The sequence below is a fragment of the Littorina saxatilis genome, linkage group LG15, assembly GCF_037325665.1.
Source record: "Littorina saxatilis isolate snail1 linkage group LG15, US_GU_Lsax_2.0, whole genome shotgun sequence".
In the NCBI taxonomy this organism is placed as follows: domain Eukaryota; kingdom Metazoa; phylum Mollusca; class Gastropoda; order Littorinimorpha; family Littorinidae; genus Littorina; species Littorina saxatilis.
In genome coordinates this window covers 11,004,284-11,019,380 of record NC_090259.1, presented here as the reverse complement: position 1 = coordinate 11,019,380, position 15,097 = coordinate 11,004,284, and the positions used below count along the sequence as shown (strand labels likewise).

General features: G+C 44.3%; 1 protein-coding gene across 1 annotated transcript in view; it reads right to left on the bottom strand.

Annotated features, from left to right (window-relative positions):
• Positions 1 to 15,097, bottom strand: part of LOC138948532 (collagen alpha-1(XI) chain-like) — a 106,224-nt gene that overhangs the window by 49,453 nt on the left and 41,674 nt on the right. The window contains exons 3-6 of the mRNA XM_070320084.1: positions 3,496 to 3,681; positions 2,423 to 2,627; positions 1,650 to 1,824; positions 687 to 884 (exon numbers count right to left, since the gene is read on the bottom strand). Coding sequence (XP_070176185.1) covers positions 687 to 884; positions 1,650 to 1,824; positions 2,423 to 2,627; positions 3,496 to 3,681 — 764 coding nt within the window. The remainder of the gene's footprint in view (positions 1 to 686; positions 885 to 1,649; positions 1,825 to 2,422; positions 2,628 to 3,495; positions 3,682 to 15,097) is intronic.

Genomic DNA, 15,097 nt, shown 5'->3' with positions numbered 1-15,097 from the left:
TCTTGCACATGCTCCAAAGCGTGTAACATACAATCTTGCACACGTTTGCTTTAGTAGTGGCAAAGAAGGAAAGCGTGTGACATCATAATATATATCTTTCTAACATTTTCTCTTTGTGCTTTTTGGGAAATGCAGGAAAACTATCATCAAATAGTCTTTCAAATCAGGATATTATGATGCGAGCTTTCACCCTTGCATGAATCTGTTAGTGTTACAACAAACATTTCTATTTGGTATAACATCCTTTTTGTTCTTGGGGAATCCCCTCAAAGAAATTTGGACTGCTATCCCTGGGGATAGGGTGCAGCGACAGAATCGCTCTACCCAAATCTTCTTCCTGCAAATATATGTACTCCTGTTTTCCAAGGCCTGAGATTTTCGCTGTGACCTTGGTATCTTAATCGTGTGCATGCATGACTTTGGAAAATAAATTCCTAGCCGAACATGAGGGTCAAACCTACGCCGATAGCAACAACTGGTTTTAATGCCAGCGTCACTACCGACTGAGCTATCTCCCCGCCCTAAAAGCTGGCCTTAGTTGAGCCCGAAGTCGACTTCATGAAGTCTTTTTACCCAAAACTCAGTGTTAAAGCTTCGTGCAGCCAGCTTCGCAAAGTATACTGCGCGTAGTCAACTTCGCCCAGTTAAGGCCAGGCTTAAAAAAAATAACAAAACAGAATACACACCCTATGCAAGCCACTCCCAACACTGGACGAACTGGAACTGGAACTGGAAGACGAGGCGTTGGCGAACAACGCTGACGACGACGACGATGAGTAGACGGCAGCGTAGGGGAGAGCGATGTTGCAGTCGGGGCAATACACCTCGCAGATCTCGTATGCAGAGCCTGGGTCGTCCGTGAAGATCAGGTCTTGAACAATACCCTGTTAGCACAAACATCAAGAGATCAAGTACATGTTCAAAGAGAGAGAGAGAGAGAGAGGGAGAGGGAGAGAGAGAGAGAGAGAGAGAGAGAGAGAGAGAGAGAGAGAGAGAGAGAGAGAGAGAGAGAAATAAAGAGGGGGAAAGAGAGGGAAAGAGAGAGATAGGAAGAGAGGGAGGGAGAGAGAGAGATAGAAAGAGAGGGAGAGAGAGATGGAGGGAGAGAGAGATGGAGGGAGAGAGAGAGATGGAGGGAGAGAGAGATGGAGGGAGAGAGAGATGGAGGGAGAAAGAGATGGAGGGAGAGAGAGATGGAGGGAGAGGGAGAGAGGGGGAGAGAGACAGAGAGAGAAAGGAAGGAACATGCTGTCTTGCACCCATGAACATGGAGGTTTTTATCTTTCCTTAGATTTGGAAAAATAATTTCATAATTTACTATAGGTCTGCTTCTTCCCAGCTATATCCCCGCCCCCTCCACCTCCTCTTACCATTACAAAAACTTGAACATTAAACTCATTGTTAATCTTATGATGCACACAGTGAGTCATGTCCCAGATCAAACACTTTTATAACCAATGAAATGTTCTCAAAGTTCCCCAGGATAAAAAACAAACCAAAAAAAACAGAAAGAAATTGGCCTCTACACAGTATAAAATACAATGACATTTACGTCCAGACAAACCTTTGACTGGAATTCACATGAACAATAAAGCAATGTATGTAAAAAAAAAAAATCGTGAACAACAGAAATAAAGGAGAGTGCTCACAGTGTAGATATCGTCTTCAAACAACTCTGATCCAACCAAGATGGCGCCTTTTTTCTCAAATGCCAATGGTGATGGGTTCATGGTTCGGCCAATTGTGATGGGTTCTTTCGTTTGTCGACAGTCATGGATCACAGTCAATGTATTGCCCTTCACGCTCAAACCTAGACGATGCCATCTGTGGAAAAGAAAAGAACAATTAGGAAATCTCCTTTTACCAGAATGGAAAACAAATTGGCAAACCAAAATCTTCTGTTGTCAAGTGCATGAGGCTTTTCCATGAGCCCTGGAGTTCTTTTCAAATAATCATACTGGCAGGGACTGGAGTTTCCTTCTGACAATCGAGAAGAAGAAGAAATGATCACAAAACTTAGTTAAAGTAATCATCAAAGAGAAGAACTACCACAAAATCAATACCTATAAAATAAAACTAGGAATACCAAAGTAAAACATTAGCAGGTAAAATAATGACGCACTGAACGTATGCGCACATGACATCATTGTGGTCGTGTGTAGGAGCATGTCATCACTGCATACAAATATTTTTTTTTTTTAGCAAAGCGAGCAAAATTACAAACATCAACACAAGCAAGGCATGAAATTCACAGCCATTAGTTTGTCCCAAAAATGAAATAAAAACCTTAAACAATTAGTACAATTGTAAAACAGAACATTATATGAGGCCTTTCCAAGAAATTAAACAACAGGCAATTAAATCCGCCAAAAAGGAACTTAAATACCTTTAATCAACACTAATTTTCAATATGTATACTCACTCGCCATCAGCCAAATCCAGATCTAGGGGGATAGGATCCTCCGGTTTCTTTTTAGAATCCTTGTAAATGAATTCTGAATTTCTACCGATTTTCAATGCTAGGACTTCCATGACGTTTGTCTCATCGTAGATGGAAAAAAGTTTGCCAGTGGTTCCTGCATCTGGTCTAATCGTTGCCAAGATGGAAAATTCTGTAGGGATTCCTCCTGCAAACATCAAGGAACAGAACAAATGTTAAATAATCCGTGAGATTCCAAAATCTTGCCTCGTCAGATTCTATCAGTCTCCTGTCAGTGGCAAAATTTTAGGCCAGGCAGGTAATGAGCGCTTCTGGGGTGATAACGCGAGACAACTCCTGTGATCTTGCCGCGAGGTGGCGCCAGTTACCAGCCGAAAGAAAGAAGGGGCATAACCTCACCAGAACCGACCATTGTCTGTTTACCATATAAAATGCACGACTTACACACGAACTGTTACCAAACCGATATGCTATTTGGGACCAATGCAAGTTTTTTTCCTTTTTCGTGTGATCTTGCCACGAGGTGGCGCCAGTTACCAGCCGAAAAAAAGAGGGGGCATAACCTCACCAGAACCACCCAATGTTAACATACAAACACAAAAAAACATTTACAAAACAAAATACTAAAGTTTTTGTCTCTTCTGCTCAGAAATGCTGTAAAATGTCACCTGCAACTTTTTCATCTTCAGGGATTTGAATGGGAATGGGGGAGGGGGGATAGTGCATGAACGTAAACAAGACCAAATTGTGATGAAAAACATGGAGGAAGGCATCTTGGTCAGTCAGAGGCAATTTCACAAAAACAAATTACAGTCAAAACTCATGAAAAACACAAATTTCTCAAAAAGAATTTGGAATTCAGACCCCCCCCCCCCCCCCCCCCCCGCATTCTTCTTGTTGTCCATCCCACATCTATAATGTCAGCCAGGACAGCGAGACAAATGATACTCTCTTCTCCAGGTCCTCCTTTTCTCCATACAGCTGGCAGCGGAGGGGGACTGCAGCTGGCCACACGGTTCCCCCCCCCCCCCCCCTAAACCAACATGTCTCCTTACTTCTAAAAGCTTTTTGTAGATCAACGCTGAGCTGGGCATCTTGGTTGATCCTGTAGGCCAGGTCAGGAGAGCCTTGCGCCACAGGTTCCCCATCCCTGGCAGCACGTAGCGGACAGAATCCCTGAACCCTTTGAACGCCGTCCTTGTCATTGCCTATCTCCACCTCCTGCAGCAGATCCACTGCTCCTAAAGAAAAACACACACACAAAAGTTTGATGATTAGTTTATGATTGGTTTTCTTGCACAAAAAGTACTCGAAGTATTTTGTTGTTTTTAATAACTGTATCACCTGACTTAAAGTTAAAACAACAATGACCTGATCACTGAAAATGTTATGTCCTGGCGTGCAGATAAAACCAGGCCAACAGTGTCGTGAGTATGGGGGGTGGGGAGGGAAAAGGGTTTATTTATACACATGTCCTATGTACACACATACACCTGTTCCTGTTTTACATGCATCATTAATCAGGGCTGCATTTAGCATACAAAAGAATACAAAGCATGTTTTTAGCACACGAGTGAAAATGGCTGGAATGAGACAGCAAGGGCATGGCTTTTCACAGAAAGAGTTTCAAAGGTGTCGTCAATTGTTTCAATCACACTGGCATGCACGGCGGCTGCTAGCACTATCAAAGCCTTGAGAGGGTGAACAAACAATGGCACATGTCCCCCTTTCTTGTGGGGGTATACATCTGAATTGTGTTTCATACCCACATCGTTCAAACATTCCTGACTGCAGGCACTCAAGGTGGTTCTCTTCTTGAGTCTTGCACATTTTGGTAGCTTGAAACTTCCTTGAATTTGGAACATACATTAACAGGTCTGGATTCAAATTTTAAATGTCTAAATCTGTGTATGTTTCAAAAGACTGTTCGAATGTGAAGCTGGAAGGCAAAGTCTTGCAGTGTTGCACGAAAACAATGCAATGCAACCACAACTGCACAAGCATACCGTGCCGCATAATCACTTAACATTGGGCCGAGCTCTCTCAGCCTATTTGACAGCAGAAGAACAACTCCTAGCAAACTGAAAACAAACATTGCTTGCACCTGGCTTTGTCGGTTTTCTTTCAGTGGATGTGCAAGAAGTGCAGCTTGTAATAAACGCGTCTGACGTCGCATGGCAGCTGAACAGCTGAATCTTAAAACAGCGCGAAAGAACTTAGCACTCGTTTTGAGAATGAGCCAAGTAAGAAAAGATATATCTTAATACCTAAACGGAAAATAATAAGTCAATTGCTCTAGGCACTAACACCTGTAATACTCTCAGAAATATAGATGACACGGTATTTGGAGCTGCAAAAAGACTATATCTAAAGTCAATGATAAGTAAACAAGGAGCATGTTTGTTTTTGTCATTCAACCTCCCCGGTCAACCCCCCTTCCCTCCGTCAGTTACACTCATCTCGTCAACCCTCGACGCAATTCTTATCCAGAGACATAATTATCTATGACTTATCTCAGTCCTATCATCCTCCATTCCCCAGTGACACGTTTCCCTCCACTCCCCCCCCCCCCCCCCCCCCCATACTGAATACCTATCATCTCAGTCCGCTATCATCCTCCATTCCCAGGTGACGCGTACGTTTCTCTCCCCCCCCCCCCCCCCCCCCACCCCTGACACAATACCTATCTCAGTCCTATCATAGTCTAATCCCAAGTGGCACGTTTCACGAGCACTGATTCATTTCCTTCTCGCCTTCTCGCCATGACAATGGCACGAGGCGCGCGTGCAGTGTGGGACATGGAGTCAGACAGCACAACACGTGCAACACGAGACAACAATGGATTCCACGTGCGGGGCTGGAATCAAGTGCGGGGCCTCAAAGGTCTCTGCCACTTGTTGGTAGTGAAGAACAAGAAGAAGGCAGGTGATCAAGCATCAGAATGGGTGATCAAGGTGGTAGAGCGAGTGGTTGTGGCCACAGACCCCAGAAAAGTGCACACTTTTACTTTGCAACGAATTTAAAAAAAACTGAAGTGCATTATCGCATGAAAAATATGCTGAACAGAACGAATGTGATCAAGCTTCCTTCTATTGATAAAACTGATTTACTCGATTGATTTTCTCTGAGCAAGTTTTTGTTCATGAGATCTGCTGACACCTCCTTCCCCCTAAACGAAGTGTGACTGTCTAAAATGGCGGGGTTGGGGGGCGGGGGGGGGGGGGAGTGGGGGGGGGGAGGGGGGGGGGGGGGGGAGGGGGGGAGGGGGGGGGGGGCGGGAAGGGAGTAGGGGGGGGGCTATACACACTTCCTGTGCAAGTGGGAGTTACAGGTAAGAACCTAAAATGAAAAACTAAGCCAACAACACCCCGGCCACCCCATCCCAGCGCCGAAGTCAACGCCACTGCACGATAAATAGCCTACGTACAGTCCAAGGAATTAAAAAAAAACAACAGCCACAAACACAAAATTGCAAAAGCTACAAGAAAACACTTAAGGAATAACTACACTATAGATATTCTGTGCCTGTGAAGTGCTCGGAGGGTTGCAGATACTCGAACGACAGGTGAGCTCTTCTGCATAAAGGCCTCAGTGACTGTAATATTCATGTACGTCCGTACCAGCGTAAACACTGCACAATGTTGGCTGCTCCATTTCCCATTCCGACCTTCTCGCTTACAACTTGTGCGGGAGGGAGAATCACAAGACTTAGAGAAACCAGCATGTACAAACATAACGCTCACTTTTTGATGCAGAAAACGAAGTTGCAGAGCTGTATAATTGAGTTGATTGATTAATTGACTATTGACTATCAATCGACTGATTGATACATGTATATCGCTTGTTCAATTGACTGTTTGATTGATTGGCAGGTTTGCATGAACTGACCTATCACCTTTCTGATTCAAACCAATGTTACATGATGGACATTATTACCTGTGAATTTGATGATAGCTGTGGTTCGCAGCTAGAGGTAAGCATGATCAATGTACAGCATCGGACGAAGGTACAGACATTCTTTTCACCTATCAACACTATTTTTTTGTATCGCAAGTGTACGCTTTGCAAGGCTGCCTTAAAGTTACCTTTCGAAGAAAGAAGTCATTCTAACAAAGACAGAATTTCACGTCGTGGAAAAGCCATCAATGCGACCTTTTCATGCAGTATTCAACTTAAGATTCAGACTAGTTCACCCCCACCCCCACCCCCATCCATTTTCTCATCACTGTCCTTGCCCTCAAGAACTCGCTGAAAAGATGAAAAGCGAACAAAGCAAAGGCGGGTGCAAAAGGTCGCGGGGCGAGAGTAGCTTGCAGTCATTTCTAAACTCCAGGGCTAAACGATGACGGGCATCATCAGCTGTTCGCGAAGGAAGATGGACAAACGTCATCGTTAAACCGTGTTCCTCTAGATGCAAGACAGTTTGGGCAAATTGCAGTATACAGACGTGCGTGCCTCAAATTAAAAAGGACTTCTTGCACCTTATGCCTTCTTGGCAAGTTGCGAGGGTGGGTTTGTTGTGTTGTTGGCTGTGTGGAATACAATGGGGGTGGTTGTAGAGAGAGCGTGTGTAGCATAAACAGTGCTGGCATGTATGGTCATATTGCTATGTGTGCTATATATACTATGCCCGCGCGCGCGCGTGTGTGGTGTGTATGTGCGTGCGTATGTGTATGCGCGTAACATCTAGTGCAATTTCTAGGGGAAACTGATTTAATAATGACCCATGACCAACACAGTTACGAGTCCATTTGAAAATTAAAACTTGTGGGTTTTTTCCCCGTGTACTTTCTGCGCGCGTTCAAGACAGCTGCCGCGCACGTGCAAAGATCGCAAAAAGACAACCATCAAAGCAACTCATTCACAAGGCTGAAAGTAGGGAAGCAAAGACAAAAGAAAATTATTTTTTTATTTTTTTTATTTTTACTGGATAAACCTATATATCCGGGACTGATGCAAATTGGTCTCCTTTCTCAGCTTACTTGGCAGTGGCCATGCTTAAAGGCACAGTGCGCCTCCCGTAAACCATCACAGATACTGTCAGGCTTTTACACACAGAACAAACACCCTTCCTAATTTGAACGCTCACCAAACAGGAACATCCTAGGTGCCCCACGTAAAGAGCGAGCAATTTTCAAAGAATTAATTTTGCGGATTGTCTCAGTAGACTATCGGACCGTGGTGCGTTTTGGCGCTAGACCTAACTTTAAAATCTAGATAATAAATTGACAGCTTGTTACACAAACATTCTTAAATCATAAAAGAACTCTTTTTTCATCAAGACAAGATCAGTACAATTCGAAGTTTTGAAAGTTTGAAAAAATAAACGCCCGGAAGCAGGGTCACGCAAGGTCGTGGTTCTCGTAGCAGACGACGGTTTATGCTATTCGTCAGTTCCTCTGAACAGTCAAAAGCCATCGCGAGAGTTCTTGTGAACCACAGCCGTTTGTTTCGTGCATAGTCAGAGGTACATAATAACGTGCTATTGCAGATAAGCTCACAGCGAGTCGCATTCAAATTACAGTGTCAGCTTTAGTGAGCAGAAGACAATCATCAAGGCATTGATGAGGCCAAGGACAAACAGAGATGACTACCACACAATGTTCAGAGAGCAGCAAGTCAACCTCATCAGGCTGCGTACTGGCCACAACAGGCTCAATGCTCACATGAACCGAAAGTTCAAGCTGGCGCCATCACCAACCTGTGCCTGCGGTCAAGAGTACCAAACAGCGGAACACATCTTACAGCGATGTCCCTTACTAGATGAGGAACGAAAAGAAGTGTGGCCGTCACCAACTCCCTTGCAGATCAAACTATACGGCAGTCGACAGGAGTTGGAGAAAACGACAACATTTATCACCAGTGCTGGACTGATTGTGTAACCTCTGCGAACGCCAAGAAGAAGAAGAAGAAGTCCCCACGTTCGGCGAGAGATTTATTTCTCAGAGTCAACTTTGTGTGCAGACTCTCCTCGGTGTCCGAACACCCCCGTGTGTACACGCAAGCACAAGACCAAGTGCGCACGAAAAAGATCCTGTAATCCATGTCAGAGTTCGGTGGGTTATAGAAACACGAAAATCGACTTTCTTGAACGTCCACACACTTGGTAAGGACATGTTCAATGGTCTAAGGTGCATCGAGTATCCAAAACAGTATGGCAGGTTTTTACCCTTCAAGAGTTATGAATGTGTGATGCAACTGTAACCAGAGGCGACAGAGGTTGGTCTCTTCTCTTCTGTTTAGACGCCATTGATAAGCTGTTGTGAAGTTTGTTTTCTTCGCATCCGCCCCATTCACTCTTTCTTTCTTTATTTGGTGTTTAACGTCGTTTTCAACCACGAAGGTTATATCGCGACGACCCATTCACTCTGCCGCAGGTGTTTGATGTACTGGTTTGTGCAGCTTTAAAATCTGAAAACGTGGTGTGTTTGTCAGTGATAGGCATTTCTCTTGCTTTTTTAGCAGCTTGATCAGCTGCTGAGTCACTTCGAATTCTCACATGGGAGGGTACCCATGAAAAACACAATCTGTTTGCCTTCTTCAATCGAAGATGCGTGTAGCTCCTGGATCTCTACCAGGAGCGGACAAAAGAATACGGAATTAAAGACAACAAACTGTAAGGCTACATGCTATGTGGGCTATGTGCTGCTTAATTAACATAATATAAGGACACGCTTTCTGCTCCGTATAACCCACGAAAAAGCGAAACCATTTTGAAACCGATCCAAGAACCGCCAAGACAATGCTCACAGAAAACCCCATGAGATGTGGCCTCTTTGTCAGACAAACAAATTCCTGGCACAAAAGCTGTCAGTGTAATGCGAACGAACCTCTCAGATTTAGCACCACTGGTTGTCTTAAAAAAGCAACAACACAGACGTCCTTGGCGTGCGTCCAGAGGTTAGGATGGCTTGTGGAGGAATGGCAGTAAGAAGAGAGAACTGTGATCAAAGCGATGCGATGAAGTGGACTGGGTGGCCGAGTGGTAACGCACTTGCGCTCGGAATCGAGAGGTTGCGTGTTCGACCCTGGGTCGGGCCGCTATTTTCTCCCCCCTTTCCTAACCTAGATGGTGGGTTCAAGTGCTAGTCTTTCGGATGAGACGAAAAACCGAGGTCCCTTCGTGTACACTATATTGGGGTGTGCACGTTAAAGATCCCACGATTGACAAAAGGGTCTTTCCTGGCAAAATTGTATAGGCATAGATAAAAATGTCCATCAAATATCCGTGTGACTTGGAATAAAGGCCGCGAAAGGTGAACATTCGCCTAACAGGCTTGAGGTTTGCTGGTCGATGTGAATGCGTGATATATTGTGTAAAAAAATTCCATCTCACAAGGGCTTTGAACTTCGGATAAGGCGCTATATAAATAAAGAGAAAAAGAGAAGAAAAAAAGTTTACGACTCTGTAGCTATTCAGTGCGGGTTGGGATGATTTGCTATGGCACTGCACTTTTATAGCTGTATTATCCTTTCGGTTTTTCAGAAGACTCATACGATTTTTTTCTTCGTATATTGCCAACGCGGTGAATGCAATTTTTGCGAAATCGTCAATGAAACACACATTCTTCAGCGCAAATCATATAGGGTCCTCGCTTGTGCAGCAGGTACCATGCCACACACACGAGGAAATTGCACGGGACGAGTCTTTCCATAACAAACAAGATCAAACTAAAGAAGACCAAGAAACAGATGGGACCTCACGATGCTGATACTGGAGCTGACGATGATGACGACGTTATGGTGAGGACGCAAATAGTAGTACAGGTTAACACCTCGGCAATGTTTCTTGAGAATGATGATGATGATGATGATGATGATGATGATGATGATAATGATGGTGATGATGATGATGATGATGTTGATTACAACGATACCTCAGTCTAGATGCCAAGAACACAAATGCCGAATAGACATCAAAACAGGGGGAGGGGGAGGGGGGAAGGGGGGAGAGGGTAGAAAAAACCCACAAGAAAGGAAAACACCAGGAGCCTGGTGACCCGTGATGTGCAAATAGGTTATTAGTTTTGCTTCACGTGCGAAAAGACGAGATTGCAAACACAAGCGCTTGCTGCCAACACCGACAGGCTTCAAAAGGTACGGGGTCGGGTCGGAACTGGCTTTCGGCATTACATCCTAAACACAAGCACGCTGTTGGTGGTATGGAGGAGAATTACGCTCAGCGGACTGATACTGTAAAAGAAAGGTGAGGAATTCCCTGGGAGAGAGAAAGAGAGAGAGAGAGAGAGGGGGGGGGGCAGGAAGGTCTGAAAGATCACCAACAGAAGTAAGCCTTATAAACTGAAGTAGGAGGTACAATATGTTCAGCCTTGAAACGTATGGATAACCGCACTCACATGTACACACTCTCTCTCTCTCTCTCTCTGTCTCTGTCTGTCTGTCTGTCTGTCCCTCTCTCTCTCTCTCTTATTTTGATTTGTTCTTTATGTGTATGTATTGATAATGATATACATGCGAATGATTGGGACAATTCCTCCCCACATTTGTTTTCTCCCTTTTGTTATTAGTTATTTTGGATGTTTATTATGCAATGCATTATTGCAACTATGCTGCAATTTCCACACTATATTGTTTTTCCCATTTTTGAATGTGTATACAAAACCATAACCCTTTTCTTATTACTATTTACATTATGTACGTCTGTAAGTAACAATAACCTTGTCAATTTTACTATCTATATTATGTGCGTCTGTATTAAGTGTTTGTATAAGGGACAGGTTGTAAGATTAGGCTTTGCCTAAAACCTCTATCCTTTGGTAATAAAGTTCAGTTTCAGTTTCAGTTTCAGTTTTTCTTCATACAATGTAATTCCACTTTCTAGTATATTTTACATTCGGAAAGATGAAAGGACGAGCATTTACGCCTGAACTCAAGGCAACCTTTTGGTTAAAGAAAGTAAAGGTTAATTATCTGTCAAGCTATGCCTGACAAAGACATGCATGTGCAGGGCCGGACCAAATGAGTTGTAAGGGGGGGGGGGGGTTCCTCCTTTTTTGGGGGGGCAAATCGCGCGAACTAAGGGGGTCCGGGGGCATGCTCCCCCGGAAATTTTGGAAAAACGGTTAAAATCTGTGCAATCTGGTGCATTCTGGGCCTTGTTTTGAGGGTTAAGGCCTGTCAGTGTGAGTTGGTGGGGGGGGGGGGGGGGTACCTTTTTCTCATCAGATTTCACATTGAATAAAATTTGTTAGAGACACACACAAAATTTATTTAAAAAAAAAACAAAAAAAACAAAAACACTCAAAGCAAGGTACATGTTTTTTCCAGGGGTGGGGTTCCGGAACCCCTGGAACCCCCCCCCCCCCCCGGGTCCGGCCCTGATGTGTAATACCCGAAGTCACCTCTGTCTGTCTGTCTGTCTGTCTGTCAGTCTCTTTCTCTCCACCACCCCCACCCCCAATCCCCGCACTTCAAAACATGCACATATACTGCTTTGAAATGCGAAATCTTTCAAAGTCCTAACATCTTCCAGATTTGAACATTTCCCAAACTGACATTCCTGATTAAAGTGAGAGCAACACTCCTATAGGCACCCTGGAAAATTCCTTCAAAGACTGAACCCGAAGCTTGGTGCAACAACGCATATATTACTTGTACGCTGACTTTTATGATGCATAACTGGAAATTAATACGCAACTAGCTCTAAACCGACACAATAAATTCCCAACGTAAGTTATTCTCTGACACAAGCACATGCTTAGCCCAGAACTCGTAACCCCCCCCCCACCACCCACCCCTCTTAGCTCAATGGAGGAAGTTTCAAATTTGTGTATATATTTCGAAGACATTTTTAAGGAAATCACCATTCAGCACGACACTTTGCCAGCAAAACACAACCCTTCCTTGGCTTGGTTTATGTGAAAATAATGTTTGTGCGGCGAGACGGCGTGGAATGTTTTGAGATCGAGGGGGCCACGATGCTTGAGGCAAAAAGGGGTCACACAGAGGCAAACACACACACATGTAATACTGTTTCTGCAATGGTTGACATTTTCTCAAACCGGTGCCGAGATGCGAGGTTTAGTTTGTGCGGCATTTCCTCTCTCTCTTTTCATTGGCTCACGTAAGTGTAGCCTATGCGATGCTAACTTTTGTCTGTCTGTGCGTGCGTGCGTGCGTGCGTGCGTGCGTATGTATGTATGTCTGTCTGTGGTAGAAACTTTAACATTTCCGAGTCTATGTGTGTGTGGTTATCCAAGACTATGGATACAGATTACGTCACGGTCAAAAGTGTTTGACGTCAATTAATGCATCATGACGTCATGCCTCCCTGTAGTCTTTCTCTCTCGCGCGGTGTGTGTGTGTGTGTGTGTGTGTGTGTGTGTGTGTGTTCATTTTGTGCACATGTGTTATTGTTACTGTTTGTGTGTGTGTACTCGTGTGTGTGTGTGTGTGTGTGTGTGTGTGTGTGTGTGTGTGTGTAAGAAAGAGAGACTGAGAGAGAGTGTGTGTGTGTGTGTGTGTGTGTGTGTATGTGGGTGTGTGTGTGTGTGTGTGTGTGTGCATGAGTTTGTGTGTATGTTTGTGTGTGTTTGTTTGTAAAGGTGTGTGTGTCCGTCTGTCTATGTGCGTATGAGTTTTGTATGTATGAGATCTGTGTGAGTCACTGTGTGTGTGTGTGTGTGTGTGTGTGTGTGTGAGCTTGTGTGTGTGTGCGTGCATGCATGCGCGTGTGTGTGTGTGTGTGTGTATGTGTGTGTCTGTTTGTAAGAAAGACTGGCTGAACCGGCCCCCGTAGCGCAGTGGTTAGCGCATCGGGCTGCGGGCCGGGAGGTCGTGGGTTCGAATCCCATCAGGGTCATGTGGGTTTTTCGGGCTACGGTCGGCTCCTACCCAGAGTGGAAGTGCTATGGTTCCTATGGGAAGGCTGGAATCACACAGCCGAGTGTCATTCACTTAACGAATGCGACTTTGAGGGTGCTCAGGTTCTGCTTACCTGACCAACACCGCAGGTGCGGCAGTTCTCGGGCCTGGTTGACACCAGGATATATTATGACAGTAAGCGTAGAGTGCTGCCCTGTCACGTAGTCTCAAACCAAATTGGAAATCCATAGCATCATCATTATAATCATCCTCATCTCATTAATCATCCAAAATTATAAAATGTCCTTGCTCTTGTGGCCCTTCATGCCCGGAGCTCTCATGGTGACCTTGGTCTCAGTGTTCCTGTTCCATCCTTCCCTGAATAGTACTTCTGCTGTCAGTCAGATCTAGATCTAGCGTCTTCCACTCTTGCACTGTGTCTATGCTTACTGTGTGCGTGTATGTGTGACGGAGTGATTGAGTTTGTGTTACTGTTTGTCGATTTCTTACGGGAGCCTTGAAGGCTTCGCCTCTTGTTTTCTTTTCAGTTCACAATGACAGAGTTTTTACACCCCCGGTATAGGGGTGTGTATAGGTTTCGCTCGATGTGTTTGTTTGTTTGTTTGGGTGTGTGTTTGTGTTCGCATATAGATCTCAAGAATGAACGGACCGATCGTCACCAAACTTGGTGAACAGGTTCTATACATTCCTGAGACGGTCCTTACAAAAATTGGGACCAGTCAAACACACGGTTAGGGAGTTATTGGTGGATTAAGATTCTACAAGGACTTATAGCGGGACATATTAATGGTCAAAGGGAAATAACCTTCTCAGTTGGTGGCAGTGAGAATGGTTATTTCCCTTTGACCAACGGGGGTGTTTTTCCTACCTCGGAGGAATTTCTTGTTACTGTTGTTTTCGTGTCCTCCCTTTTCCCATCTCTTTGCTTTTTTCAGTTGTCATGTTTATCTTGACAAGGGGCAGGCAAAGACAAACCCCGGTCACTGAAGCATGCGTCGTCATTACAGAATTATCTCTTCCTGTGGAGGCTGGTTTGACACCTGTGATTGTTCCTGATGGGTTAAAATTGAATAATCCACTTTCTTGCACAAGCTAGCCTTGTCCGGAAATTCCATTAGCCACATACAAGGTTTGTATTTTGTGAAGCCAAGAGTTACAAATGTTTTTTTATGTTGTTATTAGAAAGTCCAGAAAGCATCTAACTCTTGTTATTAAATATGTCCGTGTTCAGTTAAATGGTCTATTCTGCTAAGAGGCAATTCATCGTAGACAAGAGGCACACAGACAAACTGAAGCACATCGCACACAAACCTGTAGCTCGATCTCCAAACCCATACTACTCAGACAACAGGGCACACAAAAACACCGCAGATAAGTCACGCTTCAACAGAGAAGAAAAAACCCCAGGAGACTGAGAAGACTTGCGTGAATGAAGAAAAGAAGCTTGTGTTGTGTACAGTAGAACCCACCTTTTAAGATCTCAAAAAAATTGAGAAAATCAGTCAGGTCTTAGAAGCCTGAGGAGAGTCTTAAAATGGGGATCAATTTACAGAGGTTAATTATAAACAGAAAGTCTGAGAAAACAGGGAGGGAGTCTTTTTTTTCTTCTTTTTACATTTAGTCAAGTTTTGACTAAATGTTTTAACATAAAGGGGGAATCGAGACGAGGGTCGTGGTGTATGTGTGTCTGTGTGTGTGTCTGTGCGTGTGTGTGTGTGTAGAGCGATTCAGACAAAACTACTGGACCGATCTGTATGAAATTTTACATGAGAGTTCCTGGGTATGATATCCCCAGACGTTTTTTTCATTTTT